At 42.6% G+C, this 19,396-nt stretch overlaps 1 protein-coding gene across 2 annotated transcripts in view; it reads right to left on the bottom strand.

Annotated features, from left to right (window-relative positions):
- Positions 1-340: 340 nt before the first annotated feature.
- The window catches only part of LOC148542093 (CD109 antigen-like), a 202,205-nt gene continuing 183,149 nt past the window's right edge, over positions 341-19,396 (bottom strand). For both annotated transcript variants that reach the window (XM_088471441.1, XM_088471431.1), the window contains exons 28-33: positions 12,112-12,258; positions 11,908-11,973; positions 7,988-8,124; positions 5,284-5,434; positions 2,698-2,800; positions 341-956 (exon numbers count right to left, since the gene is read on the bottom strand). In XM_088471441.1, coding sequence (XP_088327567.1) covers positions 754-956; positions 2,698-2,800; positions 5,284-5,434; positions 7,988-8,124; positions 11,908-11,973; positions 12,112-12,258 — 807 coding nt within the window. In that variant the 3' untranslated portion in view covers positions 341-753. The remainder of the gene's footprint in view (positions 957-2,697; positions 2,801-5,283; positions 5,435-7,987; positions 8,125-11,907; positions 11,974-12,111; positions 12,259-19,396) is intronic.

Genomic DNA, 19,396 nt, shown 5'->3' with positions numbered 1-19,396 from the left:
ATTGACCTAGTGATCCTCTTCTTACCAGGTTTTTAACTATAAGGATTAAAACTAAGAACCATATAGATGCCGCATGGTACCCCATAACAATGACAGACCTGGATGCCTGTCACTGCCTCACCAATTACGTGCAGCTTTATACAGAGCATGAGAGAGTCGCTCTGATTCTTAGTAGTGATTAGGACCCGTAAGGGGTCCAACTGCAATAAACTACATTAATACAATATGCAATGTAGTTCATTGATATTGTACACTGGCGATTGATGGGAATTATGTAATGTATATTGGACATCAGTGGTGGACTTTGGTTTGTGCATACACCTTTAAAAATGTAACAGGATAGAGAGAGGCCTCTTTATTAACACATGAACAGAGAATTGGATCAAAATACACACAATTACAAGGCAACCAGTTGCTTTACTTTTATACACAATTGTTTTATTTGTTTGTGTAAAGGAGATTGTCACTATATATAATCAATTGATAAATACGCACACATGGCTATGTATATGTCATGCCCCACCAGGAGGTTGTAAACTCGTCATTGGATATGATGGAAATTAAACATCATTAACGTGACCATAATGGTCATCTCTGTCGTTAACATATTACTGTACATACAGTACCATATTTATGTATAATTACAAATTTTTTTTGTTAATTACAATTGACAATCTATTTACAGTAATTTTGAACAGTTAAATCAGTAGTTACATAATTGAAATAATACTCTCAAAATAGTAATATAATATGTCAGTAATGATATGCTATGATGTTGGTTATAACAGGTAAAAGCATGCAGAACCATAGCATGGAGAATGCTGCTGTGGTGGCACTGCTAGGCTGAGGTTTTTGTGGTATATTCGATCTACATTGAGTGCAGTTGAATCCACAGAAGTCACAATAAGATATATTTTTCATGGTCACAGAATTATAGGTTCGTGTTGCTGTATTTCCTGAAATGAAGATAGATAAAAAAAAAAAAGGAAAAAAATTGATTTAATAAAAAACAAATTGATATTAGGGGGTAGTTTTGTTAAGGCTTCTAAAAGTGATGATGCTACCAATAACAACCAATCAGATTCTGTCTATCATTTTCTAGGATGTAATAGAGAAACGATAGACAGAATCTGCTTGGTGGCTATGGTTTACACCACCACTTTTCGTTGTTAGAAGTTTTAGTGAATCCACTCCTAGGACTTTGTTAGGCTATGAAAGAACTGTAGCACACATACATTTATCCCCCGTCTCATTCAGATCACATTTTTGCATTACAGGTGATCAAATCTGATTATCATCATAAAGTTAGGATAAATATTTTAAACATGAATACAAGTATTTTCTGTTGTGAGTGCTATGCTGGCTTCTTTGTAATGCTGGATACACACTGGCATACATATTGGCCGATCAATTGAACGGCCGATATACTGTGTGCCCATCAGCCAGTGTGTACAGATGATATATCTGTGAACTACGTCGTTCAGAGACATATGGCGTCAGCTGTGCAGCACAGCCGATGGCAGATATATCTGTAGCTATATCTGCTCATCGTGCTGTGCGTACCGGCGGTCAGCCAACTGCCCATACACTTGCTGCACAGAGCACCGGGGAGGGAGTCCTAACATAACCCCAGGCCCGCAGGACTGCAGATGATGGTTGTTCAGTGTGTATGAACAACCATCATCTGCAGATATATCTATCAGGTGTGTACCCACCTTAAAGCTGCTGAAAAGTGGACTTATTAGGACCTTATTGTTTGATTTGCCAACAGTATGGGTTTTATGGCAGAACAGCAGAAGAGCAAAGACACAAAACTCTACATACAGTAGGCTCTATGGTCTTTCACCAGAGGACTTCAGTGTGCTCCAAAGACCAGTGCAAAGCAAAATAAGTGAATGACTAGTTCTGCTTGGCATTTATGTCATACAAGAAAGTGTTAGGCAATGAGTATGGGGGAACTGGGGCAGTGAAAGGAGAAGCATGGGTACATTTAAAAGGGTTTTAGTATGTATAGGGCATTGTCGTCCACACAACGGAATTCCCAAACATAATGAAAGATAAAAGTCATGCCATAGTATAAAGCACAGTAATAATAAAGTATTTAGCATAACAGTATTCTGTAATGCTAAATACTTTGTTTGAGTAACAGTACTCAAACAAAGTACAGTAAAACAGAAAGTGCTTATTCACATATAAATGACAATAAGCATCAAAAGTTAATAGACTATTCTTTGCTGGTGTATATGGTGCTATAGTTTTGTCCCTTAACTACAAGTTATAAGCATGAAACATATGTAAATATGAAGGAGTCCTACCCAATGACTCCAGCAATTAATCTGAAGTACAGTAATAGGCTGCCCAATTATTTCTTCTCTTGCAAATGCACACTCTAAACTTGCTAATTACCAGATATAGGACAATGAAGAAAATAAATTAAGAATAAAAGTTATGCCTGATTGGCAATACACACTATTAAGGTGCACACACACAGTACGATTAAAATGGACGATATGAACGATATCGATCATATTGTTATCGTTCATATCGTACATTTTTCGCCCACCAACCACCTGTGATGCGCGGGCACGTATGGTTGGCAGAGTCGCTAAATGTGGCTAAAGAAATGCTGGCAGTTTGTTACTCTATTAATACACCATTCTCTAAACACATGCAACATTTGTATATGTCTGCACTTACTTGGGTTATAATACTCTGTAATTGTCACCACAGCATCTTGAGAAGCTGCAACTTTTGCAAAACGGATCATTGGAACAGATACACAAAAGTCACTGCTGGTCAGCTAAAGAAAACAAAAACATGGTAAATAAAAACTTCAGGCTATGTACATATATATACAATAATAACAAAAAAAGCTGATCTAATCTTATTTCTACATATTTTTCAATTAAGATTTATATTAATAACAAGTGATTGTTTTAAAATATATTATAATTAGATGATGAACAGTTAAAACACATCATGGTTTGAGTCACTTTAGTGTTTCTGACCATTACAGTTGGATGCCCAACTTTCAAGCAGAAAGTTCTATTTTGTCCTACTGCGCATGCAATGTACAATATATCGGAATTGATGCATTTGGTTGATGTATCTTGATGTACTTTAAAGTTTAAACATGTCAGGATGGCGCCTTCTATCACACTATGCTCAGCTGCAACGAGCAACTTTGTTACCTGCATCTTGCACATACATAAGTGTACAGCTTGCTATCATCTTTACATGAGCCCCAATATTTCTTTATCTATTTTTTTTTAACATTTATTTTGAATTTTACAAAAATAAAATAGTACAACAATATGTGCCTAGGCAAAAAAGATATCGGGAATAAAATAAAAGATTTGGAATTGCATAGTTACATTTAGGCACATACTGTATATAGCAATAGACTGATCGGAAAAATAAAAAATGCAGAGAAATGAAAACTGCTAAATATCAAAGCACATATTGAAATAGACTGTAAATAACACTGCAAAGCATTAAAAGACAGCAAATGGGAATCGTAAGAGCATGGAAAAGAGAGAAAGAGAAAAGAGGGAGAGGAAAAAGAAAAGGAAGAGAAGAGGATGGTGTTGGGGAGGGAGGGGGGGCAGAGTAAGTAGGAAGGAGGCCTAATCCGGGTCTATGTTACACGTTGGGGGAGCCTAAACAAAAAGCGCCATGGCACAATGAAGAAAAAAAAAAATAATATAAATAAATTAATAGTTAGAGTAGGAGATCCGAAAAGCTTGAGGGCAGGGTCCTCATGTGGCGTGGTGCTATTATATAATAACCAGTCACATCAAACCATGAGAAACTTATGAGAGGTATTGTGGAGATAAGCTGATATCTTCTCCATGGCAGCCACGTGCAATATTTTATTTATAAGTGGTTGGCGAGATGGAGGGTCAATACCTTTTCATTGTCTTGCAATTAGAAATTGAGCTGCATTTAAAATATGTGAAGAGAGCTTATCATCATGTTTGTTAAGACCCTCACATGGACAGCCAAGGAGGAAAGACCAGGGAGACTTAGTCAGTGGTAGTTTAAGAACTTCTGATAGGAGTAGTGGCGTATCTATAATGGGTGCAGTGTGTGCGGGGCACAAGGGGCCCCGAGTCCAGGGGGGCCCCGCACCGCACTCACTGCACCCATATTATTTTATCCTTACCTGTCCGTGGTCCCACGTCGGGTATTTTTCCGGTGTTCTGCACATGCCCAGTGCCTGGAGTCTACTAAGGCTCCAGTGGCTGGCTAGCCACGTCAGTCAGCTGCCGGCCACCGGGGAGAGAGGAGGGGGCCCTGCATGGGGAGTGCACATGGGCCCCCTCCTCTCTTAAGACGCCCCTGGATAGGAGACTGGTAACCCCATCCCAGAATAGGGCTATTTTAGGGCATGACCACCATATATGTAAGTAAGTACCCATTTTGCCACAACCTCTCCAACACCGTTTAGCGGCTGAATGAAGCATTCTGTGTAAATGGGCAGGTACCAGGTACCATCTATAATAAACCTTGTAGGCATTCTCCTTGATTAAAGAGGAAATAGAGGCCTTACAGTAGATAACCTCTCCCACACCACAGACCATGTGTCCTCAGCAGGTGGACTTCCTAGATCTTTTTACCACTGGAGTTCATGACCTGGTGTGCCCGGTAGTTTAACATAGCGCAAGAGGTTATAAATAACAGATATAGTACCTTTCGTGAGATTGTGGAGACACATGTGATTATTGGAGTTGATTTGGCAAGCCCCAATGTTTTTTTATCAAAAAGTCTGGGTCTTACAAAGCATATTTAGTAGCAAGTGATGCATGAGCAATTCAGAATGCTTATTGTGTCTGCAATACCAGGCTTAATGGATCTTAAGGGCAGTGGCGGATCCAGAGGAGGGGGGGGCGATAAGGGCGATCGCCCCCCGTAACATACAGTCCCAGCTCATGCAAGTACACATCTGCAGATCCTGGCCCAGCAGACTGCTAATACAGTGGTGTACGCAGCATTTATCCATCTTTCTAATATAATTATATAAACTACAAGAATACACATGTTTATTGGGGATCTGTGCCTCATGAGATGGTGTTTGGTGATTTTCTTTTTAAGACAGCAATTGTCTATAGAATTTTACATTTGTTCTTCTACAAGGAATCATGGTGATCTTACACAATTCTGGGATAATAGGGATGGAGGAATTTAGCACACACAATTTGCTGGAAATTTATGTTAGCAATTACATTTCTTTTCATATTTTTAACATCTTTATATTACTTTTTTTGCCCTTTTTTTACTTACCGAATCAAGATACAAGTAAACCTTATTATCTTTTGGCTCCACCAATTTCAAAGGCTCATTTGTGGGGATACCTTCAGGGCTTAATTTAAATCCACTAAGAAATCCAACATCTAAGAGCACCATGCCGCTCTCTTTATCTTCAACAAGGTAGCTGAGAGCAGAAGATAATCCGGTAATCACATCATTTTTTTTATAATAAATATATACAAAAGGATGACCTAATCACATTGTAATGTATGTTCCTGCTACAGAACAATATAAATATTCTACAACACCCAGCACCCTTCCCTGTCTCATACTGTTTGAGCTACGAAGAGAATATACTGTATATAGAAATGTGGGAGGTTCTATACCTCTTGGTCATGCATCATATCAATTAAAGATGATTAAATCGGTGTTAAAATGTAAATGTACTTTTCACAGGCATAATTTTCTGAACTCTTATTAAAAACATAGCTTTGCATTGGAAAGAAGATATTGAATGGTTTCTTAATACGAATTTAATTAAAAATAATTTTACAAATTAAATTGGAAAAGTCAAAACTAAAAGAAACACTTTTCAAGTTATAGCAATTTTTATTAAAGGTATTTGAGCCACATAGAGCAATCGCAGAAATCAATCCCAATAAGAAATAGTTTCAATTTTCCTAGTATAGGAATAGTATGTGTTCTTTATAAGGCATGTGATAATTCTATAGGGCGGGATGTACTAAGCATCGCATCTGCGATGCGGTACATCCCGCCTTTCTTTGGGTACACAAAGCGGTTGATTACCACGGTATGCAGAGCCGTAACTAGACTTTTTGGTGCCCTGTGCCAGAAAGAGCATTGGTGCCCCCCTAATTTTTCAAAGGGACATAAAGCACCCAAAAAAGGTCCATGGCTTCATGGGGAAGGGCCAGGGAAGAGATAGGGGAGGCCAGGAGATGCTGGGGATGAAATAAGAGGAAGCTACAAGCAAGAATGATAATAAACAGAAATTTGCCAGGCCCAAACAGTGGCCCCTGCCCTGCGGTGCCCTGTGCGATGGCACCGGCCGCACTATCCAATCTACGGCCCTGGCGGTATGTACCTAGAATTGCGGTGTACATCGCAAAGAACAGCTTTCGTAATAAGAGCTGACCTTTGCGATGGCTCCAGACAGAGGCACTTCTGGGTTTAATACCTAGAAGTCCCACACTTCCCATCATCAATTACACACTGTTTATTCCCTCTTAAAAGTGTGTAATTGATGATGGGAAGTGTGTCACTTATGGATTGGTATTTATCATGACATAACTCTTTTTTTAATATGTTTTATTCTGCATTTAGCAGACATTTGTTTGGTGATGTTTTGCACGCTGTCTTCCTCCTAGCAGCTGTGTCAGTCCCGGGACCCGGTGGACGTCACTTCCATTGTAACATCATGGCCGAACCCGGAAGTGGAGTGACGGTATGTGACGGTATGCTGTAAAGTAAGAATGCTTTCAAAAGAGCTTGAACAGCACATCTTGAAACCCCGGTCTGCTTGGAAATCTTTGCCTGGGAGAGACCTTGCTGATACAGTATAACTACCTTGTGTCTTGTTGTTGCGCTCATTCTTGCCATAGTGTATGATCTGTGACATGAAACTATCTTCCACAACCTCACCTCTAAAGCAAAGTTTGGCTGTTCCTCACCCAGTTTTAAGCCTCCTATGCAGCTGTTTCTGTTTCAGTTAATAACTGTGTTTAAACCTACATATGAAAATGATGATCATTATCACCTGTTTGGTATGATTGGTTAATCATACACCTGACTATAATCCTACAAAATCTCTGACTTTGTGCAAGTGTACCTAAAAGAATTTTTTTGAAGGCAAAGGGTCGTCACACCAAATATTGATTTGATGTAGAATTATCTTCTGTTCATTCACTTTGCATTTTGTTAATTGATAAAAATAAACTATTATCACTTCTACAGTATTTTTGAAAGCATTCTTACTTTCCAGCATTTTTTCCACACCTTCCTAAAACTTTTGCACAGTACTGTATATTATTAGCACTGTACATTTTAATTTTTTCCTCAGTGCTTTTATTACTTGTCCAGTAATATTGGAGCTACCCGCTTTTAGCAGAGTAATATGCTGCAACACTCTGAGTCCATAAATTATTAGCAGACTAATGGCAGAGAGATCAATTATAGTACCTGTGTGCTGATGTCAATATGAAGTGTGGATAATACAGCGACATTGATAGGCTCCAGAGTGGTGAGAGTCTCCTGGATCCGCCTGTCCATGCAGGATGCCAGGGAGTAAAGACACGAGGGGACTCAGCACATGCGCAGTAGTGAATGTCAGAGGTCGGACCTCTCTAGCTGAGTTCCGGCAGTTCCTAGTGACCGCCGACTTAGTCCTACGACTCCTACCTATCAGATGCTAGAGGGAGGTAGCGCACTACCAACTTCCAACAGCTGCTTTTTAGTTTTAGTTTTTTAAAGCCCTCCTGGGACCAAGAGCTTTGTTTGTTTATGTATATATACAGTATATCTTTGCATTAATGTCTTTTCGATAGTTGGCAACCATGCTGATGTACTCCATAAGGCCCCATCACTGGAATAGATCTCTTATCTTTGGCCTCTGGTTTTTCTGCTCTTTGATGAACTTAAACTCACAAAATCAGTCAATACCGTCTAACCATATTTAGTGATTAAAACAATATGTAGAGAAGAATGTTTGGGGAGTTACCTCATGCATACATCCACAGTAAGTCTATGAATGTTACTTGGATCTTCTGTCACTGCCACATTTAATTTGAATGCTTCTGGCACAGCAGTGTTTCGCCTACGCCTTGAGGATGCTTTTCTATTATATACGATGTTAAGCTGCAAAAAAGAAAAAAGTATAAACATGTAAGTTAGTAATTTGCCAAAACTCCTGTAAATTTGCGACTGTTATCTTTGCTTATCAAATCTGGCTGTATATTTCTTTCTGAAGGGTTTCCTGAGAATTCAAAGTCCCACGGTACATGCTTTTCTATCACATGCATCTTAGAAGTGCTTATGGCCCAATTTAGTGGTCTTGCTGTTTCTCTTTCACCCTTCACCTCGAGAAGGTCCAATATTTGTAGCATTTGAATATGTCCACCTCCAGTGTATATTCAGCCTACTACTGGCTCTGTCTGCCTTCTTCCATAAATTAAGCTGCTCCATAAAGGGTTACCAGACAGTTTTACCCTAGCGTTTTTTTCTACTTAATACAAAAATAAGGAAATAACAAAGTGCTGTTGGTAGATAGTATATTGTAAACCAGAGACGTGCAGTCAGGGGAGGCAGAGCCTCACCTGTCATAATGATTAAAATAATACAAATAAGATATTTATAACACAGATTCGATGTCATAAATATCTGCTTTACATTATTCTATTCATTTGTACAGTAAAAATCAGTCGGGAGGCACTGAGAGCAGTGCCTACCACTGACAATAGAAAAGCGGCTGCAGCAGGGCCATGCCATGGGCTGTAAAAGCCCATTGAAAAAATACGGCAAGGCGACACCTATACAAGTGCCTCATTGATAGGGACTTGCCTTCAGCCCATTTGAAAGCACGTCCTGTCAGTCAGGCAGATGTGATTGGATAGCGGATCCATGCCTGGATCCACTGTAATCACTGGTTGCGTAGGCAGCATATGCGGTGGGGACGAGGCGGAGTTGCGGGGGTTAGCGGCGGCGGGACCCGGCGGAGATAGCTGGCATGGTGGCAGGCCTGGATCCCTGCCAACCATTCTGCAGAGTTCAGCAGCGGTTCCCATTTCAACAATGGCTCTTCAGTGTCATTTTGAAAATTCAAGATGGCCAACACGAGCCAATCACGGCTCGCCATGTCATCACCCCGCCCCCTCTGGCTGGCTTATAAAGTCAGCGCGAGGTAGCAGCTGGCATTCAACCAGCGGGGAAGGAGTGTGCTTCAGCTCCCGAAACAGAAGACACCGGAAGCCCTGGGGAGGCGGCGGCCATGTAAAAGAGCTTAAAGGCCGTCGCGCCCAGGCTGTAAACAGCAGCCTGTGAAGATTATCGGAAGCTGAATGCAATCTCAGGATGGGTATGCGTTCGGCATCCCGGTGGTCTGGATGCCTACGCTTACCTTACTGGTGTCAGAATACTGATGCCGGTCAGAATCCCGGCACCGGCATCCCTGGGCTGACTAGTTTAGGGGTGGTTAATGTGACAGCAGAGGAGAGTGTACCCCTTGCTCTGGCATTATCCCTTTCTGGTTCAGCCTGGTGCTGGTTACTGTTAAGTAGGGGGAACCCTATGCTGCTTTTTTTTAAGGGGGATGGGGGTGTTAATGAGCCAGTGCCTCCCCAGCCATTGACCTCACTGCACGTCACTGTTGTTAAATAGCATTACTTGCCCTCTCAGGTTTCAACACAGCAGCTGCAAAATTAGAAAACTACCAGTTGTACAAAGACCAGCAGGATCTATATATGTAGTTATTGTATATCCAATAAATGGAAAAGGCCATCATCTCTAACTCTGGTGAAGTGGAAAGCGGCAATAAATGCGCACTATACGAACGCACAGAATAGATCTATCTGACAATTTCCAAAATTTTTACCTGTATCATCTGTACTATAGGTTGAGTCTCACATATTCAAATATTCCGAATTACAGAATATTCCGAAATACAGAATTTTTTTAGGGCAACTGCAATAATGACACATTTGCTTTCAAGGGGTTCAATGTAAACAAACTGTATTTAAGGCACAACATTGTTAAAAATATTGTATAAAATGACCTGCAGGCTATGTGTATAAGGTGTATATGCAACATAAATGCATTCTGTGTTTAGATTTTGGTCCCATTCCCAAGATATCTCATTATGGTATGCAAATATTCCAAAATACATAAAAATCTGATATCCAAAATACCCCTGGTCCCAAGCATTTTGGATATGGGAGACTCAACAAGTATATGTTTGATACAAATTTTTTATGAAACTACTAAATATAGCATCTGCATTAGGGTAACATTCATAAACAGTTTATGTACTGCATGTCTTGTAATGGTTAGGGGCAGGGCCGGACTGCCCATCTGGCACGTCTGGCAAATGCCAGAAGGGCTGATGGCCAGATGGGCCGGTCCGGCGTCAAACCCCGGCTGAGCAGCTCCGCCTCTCTGCGCTCTGCTCAGCTGGGGATACTGAGAGATGGGGGAGTGCCGCGAGGCCAGGCCCCTGTGACTCCCAGCATGCCCCTGTGAGGTGAGGCCACTCCCCTTTTGTGACATGTCCACGACCCTTTTCTTCGGTGCATGCGCGCAGGGGACTGCCAGAGCTGCTTAGCAGCCCCAGTCCCTCCCTGGTTAGGGGTGTGTGTATAAGTGAATGTGGTTAGGAAATGTACAATTTTCCTGGCTCTACCATCAAAACATAATATTACAATTCTGACAATTTGAAACTTCTGAGTTGAAAAGATGGGTCACTTTACTGAATATATACTATGTAGAGCCGGCACGCCTGTGCAATGCACTTTAAATACTGCACACCAGTGCCCTCAGATTGCCAGACTGCCAGTTGCTGCGGTCTACAAATGTGTACGAATAGACAGGCGGAGGTCTAGATGTCTAGTAAAAAATCGTAGGAACACTCCAGGCAATGTTTCAGAACTTTGTATCAAATCCTGCTGAAAAAAAACATATATTCTGAAACTGTTAAACATTACTTGGGGTGTTCCTGTGATTTTTTACTAGACGTCCAGAGTCACATCAGTATCTGCCCGCTGCTCCAAACCACTCCCTCTCTATTCGCTGCTCTGCCCCCTCTACCTGCTTCTCTGCCCCACTCTGCCATACCTGCTCTTTCCCACTAGTGTACCCCCTCTGTAACGCTTGTGATATTATACTGTACATATATATATATTTGCTTCAGGTTTCATTTTCAAGTTACAGTACATAAGAGTTATGGTGTGTACACACTGGGCGATAAAGTGGACGACTGAACGATAACGATATCGTTATCGTTCAGTCGTCCACTTTATCGTCCATTTTTAAGCCCAAAAAGATGAACGATGACGACGACGCGCGTTCCCGCGGGTCGTTCGTCATCATCGTTCATCGCGCTGACATGCAGGCCAACCTGACGACCTCGTCAGGTTGCTGCATGTCAAGGAATGGGTGAGAGAGCCCGGCGCTGAACGATATCGCTAATGATATCGTTCAGCGGCTGTGCTCAATGTCATGAACGACATTGAGCACAGCCTGCCGGGGACACACTAGACGATATCGCTCAGGGAGCATATCGTCTAGTGTGTATGCACCTTTATACAGTACAATGGGGAGGGTGCAAATGTGATAGGAAGCTGTGCCTTGAACTAATGAGGACATCATCACTGTGTTGCATCCACCCAGACTGGCATCAATGAGATTGCTAAAGTCTCCAGGGTGCCAGGAACATCACCATTATTTCAAGGAGTCTCCTTGACATTCACGTACAGTCGGTAAATATGATTCTTGTTTACACACAAAACAGTGTGAAGAGCTCTGTAATTTATATCAGAAATACACCATTATCATATTGAATGCTGTAAAGTAATTATTTAATTCTCCAATACACAACAATTGTAGCATTCTTGCAAAACAGTCTACACAAGTGGTAATACAATTTAGTACCTGGACAAGAGCCAATCCTCTTCCAGTTGCAGAAACACTGAGTAACAGTGGCTGGGCAACTTCAATCTAGTTTTCAAATAAAACACAAGTTAAGTACAAATCAAACAATTCCTTCAAAACACACACAGACACGCACACAGACAGACACACATACACACAGTCTTGAAAAGTAACTATTTATCCATGTTAAATAGCCACATTTACCTGCTGACTTTGTAACACTAAAAGGTTGGAATTGATATGAAATGTTCTCGGTACAAATAGTCCAGTAGCTGTCACTGTTAATGATGTTTCACTAGAGGGCACCACCGACACAAACTTGGATAGAGCTAGCAAAGCCATCACGGTGTCCTTGTGAAAGATAAACAATAAACCATCAGTACATGTGAATGAATGAGTGGCTGTTTGGACAAAATATTTAACATTGTAACACATAATAAAAAAAACAGTTTATAATATGCCTGCACCAAAAATTCTTGTATTCCTCTGCGTTTCTCCCTTTATTTCCCATTAAGTCCATCTGAAAATTGAGGCTAGGGGTATACAGTATATACTAAAGTGCAGGTTTTTAGAAGTGGAGATGTTGCCCATAGCAACCAATCAGATTCTAGCTATTTTCTTCTAGAAGGTGATAGATAAATGCTAAGTAGAATCTGATTGATTGCTATGGGCAACATCTCCACTTCTAAAAACCCGTAGTTAGTAAATATCCCCCTAGTAGTACAGCATCAAGCTGTAAACTATAGGAGACAGCCAAATGCTATTGTCCAACATATAACAGACACACCTGTCTGTCTGTGTATGTACATAAATGGAGCCAGAGACATGGAACCTAGGGAGGTTTTTTCAGCTTTTTGTGCCCTCCATCCAGGAGATTTACAGACACCTCTGTGCTGCATGGACACATTTTTGCAAAAGGGTGCAGACCATCAAATGTAATGTTTGGTGACATCCTTTCTGTTCCATTCATTTATAACTATGTGGTGAGTACAACCAGAACCCTTTTACTGTCCACCCTGACTCCTCCCTCATATAATTGTATCCAATGTTACGTGAAAAAAGATAAGTAAGATGATGAATCTGTCCACGGCAGGTTCACTAAACCCTTAAGGAAGACATCACCACTCCAGATTAGTATTTTTATTGTCCTTTCCCTTCTTATGTCATTCTATATTTGGATAACAATCTCTTGACTATCTACAGTATTCCTTTATGAAGGAGCTGCCACTAAATCTAATGTTAAATCAATTCCTAACACAAAGGGTCATATTTATTAATTATCTGGTCCTAGACCTGATCATTTTACTGTATTATCAACACTATTCGCAGCAATAAGAAATTAAGATTCGCCAGGATGTACTAAAATGGTATGCAGTCGGGAGGCCGACGGTCTAAATGCCAACCGTCGGCATCCCGACTATCTAATCCCGGCAAGGGTCTAATGACAGGCGCCGAAATCCCAACGCCTGTTATTTTACTTACACCGGGAGCCCTGATGCCCCTCATCCCAATCAAAGGTAAGCCGGGCGAGGACAGCCACGGGGGGGAGGGTTAGGTTTAGGGCTCCCAGGGGGGATTTAGGGTTAGGCAACCCCCCGGGAGGCTTAGTGTTAGGCTAGGGGAAGGGGGGGGTTAGGGTTAGGCACCCACGGGGGGAGGTTAGGGGTAGGCACCCACGGGAGAGGTTAGGGGTAGGCACCACCCGGGAGACTTAGGTTTAGGCTGCGGGGAAGGGGGTAATAGGTTTAGGCACTTAGAGGGGGGTTTAGGGATAGGCACTCACGGGGGGAGGTTAGGGTTAGGCACACCTAAAGGAGGGTTAGGGTAGGGAATTAGGTTAACGGTACTTACCTAAATTAGCAGTCGGGATCTTTACCCCTGCCGGGCTTCTGCTGTCGGGATTTGAACCGCTGGCCATGCTGATTCCACTAAAATACACATGCAGGGACAGAGGCTCCATCGGACCACTGTGTGCTACTGCACATGTGCAGTCTGCTGAACATGCATGTGCGACAGCCATTGCCAGGGAGTGTTCCAACAGAACCCTCTCGTGGTAATGACTGCATTATGTAGCCCATAGACTAGAACGGCTAATGTAATCTGAAGAAGGTGTTAGCTGCTGGGGCCAAGCTCCGGAATGCTTTCCAACAGCCTAGCAGCCCCCATAGAAACCTATTGATTCTGCTGCTGGAAATGGAGGAGATATCTGCAGAGGTCCCTCCGTGGTGCAGCCAGGGGATCTACACAAAATATTTGGAGAAAAGAAATCCGTCTTGGTGCACCAAAATACTATCTGATAAGGTGGATACCGGCTTAATTGCACTAGCTGCAATTATGGTGTATAGATCAACTGAATTTGCATTTTTTGCCTAGTGAAAGCGCCAGGATAATCATACAATGATACAATGATACATACTTTATGATACATATTAGTTAGTCTTGTGATTCATGTGATATTTTTTTATGATTCATGTGATTATTTGATGTTATGTGTCTTTTGTTTAAATAAATATTTTAATTGAGAGAAGCCTTATTTCTATCTCAATCAAGTTCTACTACACATACCTTTCCGCCATTAGTGAAATCCCTTTATCTGTATATTTATGTGGTCTTGTTTATGCAAGGTGGATACCAGCTTAATTGGACTAGCTGCATTTATGGTGTATAGATCAACTGAATTTGTAATTTTTGCCTAGTGAAAGCGCCAGGATAATCAGCTATCAGTATTCTGATAAGCTGTACTTTTTCTTTCATTGTGAAACTTCCACCAAAATGAACCAGACGCTGCATATGTGTGGTGCGTGCGTCTGTGTGTAGCCAACAAAATGTATTGAATATATGGTGCCATTCTCTATTGATTTCATATTTTTGCTCAGGCCAGTCATTTTTCAATCAATGTTGATAACTCACGGTTGCAAGACTATTGCAGATTATTCAACAGCACAGTAATATCCTTTCCTTTAATAAATAAGATATTGGCATAGTGTACAGATAATAGCATTATACTTACTGTATATTGGAACATAAATAAATATCAAATAAAAGAAGATATTAATAATTTATTGGCTGGTACCTTATCACTTTTCACTCTGTCTACTAACACTGCTTAGTAAATAGACCCCTTAATATTGAAAGTCCAGTGCAGTGATCTTTTTCTGTATATATACTGTACATCCAGGGGGTCTATAATATTTCCGGGGACTCCCCCAAAAATAGAATTTGATACATGAGCCCCAAAAAGAGGATATAAATACACCTTACTAAATATTAGGGGTGTGCACCGGCCACTTTTCGTGTTTTGTGTTTTGGTTTTGGATCTTTCTTCGTGTTTTGGATCTGGATTGGTTTTGCCAAAACCACCCTTCCGTGTTTTGGGTTCTGGGTTTTGTTTTGGATCTGTATTGTTTTTAAAAAAAGCAAAAAAACAGCTAAAATCACAGAATTTGTGGGTTTTTCTGGTCCTATGCTATTATTAACCTCAATAACCTTAATTTCCACTCATTTCCAGTCTATTCTGAACACCTCACACCTCACAATAGTGTTTTTATGTCCAAAAGGTTGCACCGAGGTAGCTGGATGACTATGCTAAGAGATACGAGTGGGCGGCACAAACACGTGGCCCATCTAGGAGTGACACTGCAGTGGCAGACAGGATGGCAGTTTGAAAAACTAGGCCCCAAACAGTACATAATGCAAAGAAAAAAAAGAGGTGCAAGATGGAATTGTCCTTGGAAAATTATTTGCCAGTACAGGTACGGACTGTCTGACATGCCTACTTGGATGCTGTCACCGATGTAATCCTCCACCATTCTGTCAATGGTGACAGTATCATATGCAGTGACAGTAGACATGTCAGAAATTGTTGCCAGGTCCTTCAGTCCGGACCAGATGTCAAAACTTGGTCCTGCCTGCCCTGCATCACTGCCAGCGGGTTGCTTAGGATACCTAAGTTTTTTCCTGGCAGCCCCAGTTGCGGGAGAAAATGAAGAAGGAGCTGTTGACGTGTCACGTTCTGCTTCAGCTGACAGTGTTTTCACTAGCAGGTCTTTGCACCTCTGCAGGCTTGTGTCGGCCGGAAAGAGAGACACCACATAGGCTTTAAACCTAGGATCGAGCACGGTGGCCAAAATATAGTGGTCTGATTTCAACAGATTGACCACCCTGGAATCCTGGCAAAGCGAATTAAGGGCTTCATCCACAAGTCCCACATGCCGAGCGGAATCGTTCTGTCTTAGCTCCTCCTTCACTTTCTCCAGCTGCTTCTGCAAAAGCCTGATGAGGGGAATGACCTGACTCAAGCTGGCAGTGTGTGAACTGACTTCACGTGTGGCAAGTTCGAAGGGCTGGAGAACCTTGCACAACACGGAAATCATTCTCCACTGTGCTTGAGTCAGGTGCATACCCCCTCCTTTGCCTATGTCATAGGTGGATGTATAGGCTTGAATGGCCTTTTGCTGCTCCTCCATCCTCTGAAGCATATAGAGGGTTGAGTTCTACCGCGTCACAACCTCTTGCTTCAGGTGATGGCGGGGCAGGTTCAAGAGTGTTTGCTGGTGCTCCAGTCTTCGGCACGCAGTTGCTGAATGGCGAAAGTGGCCAGAAATTTTTCGGGTCACCCAAAGCGTCTCCTGCACGCCCCTGTCCCTTTTCAGTAAATTCTGCACCACCAAGTTTATTGTGTGAGCAAAACATGGGACGTGCTGGAATTTGCCCAGATGTAATGCCCGCACAATATTGGTGGCGTTGTCAGATATCACAAATCCCCAGGAGAGTCTAAGTGGGTAAGCCACTTAGTTTCTCTAAGAGGTTGTCGGCGGTGTGCCTCTTACTGAAACCGGTGATGCACAGCGTAGCCTGCCTTGGAACGAGCTGGCGTTTCTGAGATGCTGCTACTGGTGATGCTGCTGTTGTTGCTGCGTAAGGTGATACATCTGCCCAGTGGGCTGTCACAGTCATATAGTCCTTAGTCAGGCCTGTTCCACTTGTCCACATGTCCGTGGTTAAGTGGACATTGGGTACAACTGCATTTTTCAGGACACTGAGGACACTTTTTCTGACATTTCTGTACAGTCTCGGTATCGCCTGCCTAGTGAAGTGGAATCTAGACGGGATTTGGAACCGGGGACACACTACCTCCATCAATTGTCTAAATCCCACTGCACTAATGGCGGATACCGGACGCACATCTAACACCAACAGAGCAGTCAAGGCCTCAGTTATACGTTTTGCTTCAGGATGACTGCTATCGTACTTCATCCTCCTCGCTAAGGACTGTTGGAGGGTCAATTGTTTAGTAAAAGTAGTGGTGTTCCTACTTCCTCTCTGGGATGATGAACGACTCCCAGCAGCAGCAACAGCAGCAGCGGCAGCAGTAGTAGGCGTAGCAATGCAGGATCCTCCGGAGGAATCCCGGATAGGAGAGTCAGTCATGCCAGTGACATGGCCTGCAGGACTACTTCCGATCCTGATTAAGGAGGAAATTGACGAGGAGGGAGTTGACGGTGTGGTTTGCAGGCGCTTGGATACAACAGGACAACGGGATTTAGGTGTCCCTGGACTGCTTACGGTCTTAGCCAAAGTTTCTGAACTTGACAGTAACTTTTTATGAACGCGCTGCAGGTGCCGTATAAGGGAGGATGTTCCTAGGTGGTTAACGTCCCTACCCCTACTTATTTCACCTTTACATATGGTACATATGGCAAGACAGTTGTTTTCCGGATTTGGATAGAAATATTGCCAGACCAAAGAGGTGGAATGTTTGGTCTTCTGCCCAGGCATGACCGTGATGGGCTTTTTCATCCCACGGACAACAACTGTCTCCCCCGGAGCCTGATTTAAACAAACCACATCACCATCAGAATCCTCCTCGCCAACTTCCTCCTCAGCCCCAGCTACACCAGTATCCTCATCCTGTTGTACTTCAACAGTGACATCTTCAATTTGCATATCAGCAAGTGGAATGTGGGTGCTCCTTTCAGCACTTGCAGGGGGCATGCAAATGGTGGAAAGAGCCACCTCTTCCCGTCCAGTGCTGGGAAGGTCAGGCATCGCAACCGCCACCACACTTGGACTCTCCTTGGGGATTTGTGATATCTTCTTAGAACGCACAATTCTTCGCTGTGCTTTTGCCAGCTTAACTCGTTTGATTTTTTTAGCGGGAGGAGGGCTTCCATCGTCATGTGAAGCTGAACCACTAGTCATGAACATAGGGAAAGACCTTAGCCGTTCCTTTCCACTCCGTGTCGTAAATGGCATATTGGCAAGTTTACATTTCTCCTCAGATGATTTAATGTTTTTTTAAGGTCATTTTCCTGAACTTTGTCATTTGGGATTGTATGTGCCCTCTACTATGACATTGGGCATCGGCCTTGGCAGACGACGTTGATGGCATGTTATCGTCTATGTCATGACTAGTGGCAGCAGCTTCAGCACTAGGAGGAAGTGGTTCTTGATCTTTCCCTATTTTATTTTTATCGGAGAAAGTTTGGTCCTCCATTTATGTTATATTGATATATACGTGCGGCCAAGGCGCACACAAACACAGAAAACAATTCACAAAGACAGAAAAAAAAAGATTTTTTTATTTTTTGTGGAGCGCACTTTGAGGGTTACACCACTCTTTAACAGACAGACGCACGCTTGGCGCTGCTGCTTGAGGATGCACGTACAGTGCACACAATTCACAAACACAGAAAATATTTTTTTATTTGGTTTGGAGTGCACTTTGGGGGTTACAGCACCCTTTAACGGTCAACCCAGAAGGCTCTTTACTTATGACACAGGCGCACACTTGGCGCTACTTTGTTGATGCACGTGCGGCTACTGCGCACACAATTCACAAACACAAAAAATATATATATATTTTTTTTTTGGAGTGCACTTTGGGGGTTACAGCACCCTTTAATGGACAAGCCAGTCGGCCCTTTACTTATGGGACACAGGCGCACGCTTGGCGCTGCTCCTTTGTTGATGCATGTGCAGCCACAGTGCACACAATTCACAAACACAGAAAATATTTTTTTTATTTGGTTTGGAGTGCACTTTGGGGGTTACAGCACCCTTTAATGGTCAAGCCAGCCGGCCCTTTACTTATGACACAGGCGCACGCTTGGCGCTACTTTGTTGATGCACGTGCGGCTACTGCGCACACAATTCACAAACACAGAAAAAATATTTATTTTTTTTGCTCTTATGGGGAGCACCCCTGATGGACAGAGCACTCCCTGGACAACACTACAGCACCCCTTTAGGACTGGGACACTGCGCAGGACTTTGGAGTGGACACAGCCCCTATGGACAACTGACTGCACAACACAGTCCATCCAGCCCCTATGGACTTTGGAGGAGTGGACACAGCCCCTATGGACAACAGCAGCACAGCACAACACAGCCAGCCCCTATGGACTTTGGAGGAGTGGACACAGCCCCTATGGACAACAGCAGCACAGCGCAACACAGCACAGCACAACACTACACTGCACTGCACTAC

This window comes from Taudactylus pleione, unplaced genomic scaffold (assembly GCF_031769625.1).
Source record: "Taudactylus pleione unplaced genomic scaffold, aTauple2 ptg000015l, whole genome shotgun sequence".
NCBI classification, from domain to species: Eukaryota; Metazoa; Chordata; class Amphibia; order Anura; family Myobatrachidae; genus Taudactylus; species Taudactylus pleione.
This window is presented reverse-complemented; position numbering and strand designations above follow the sequence as displayed.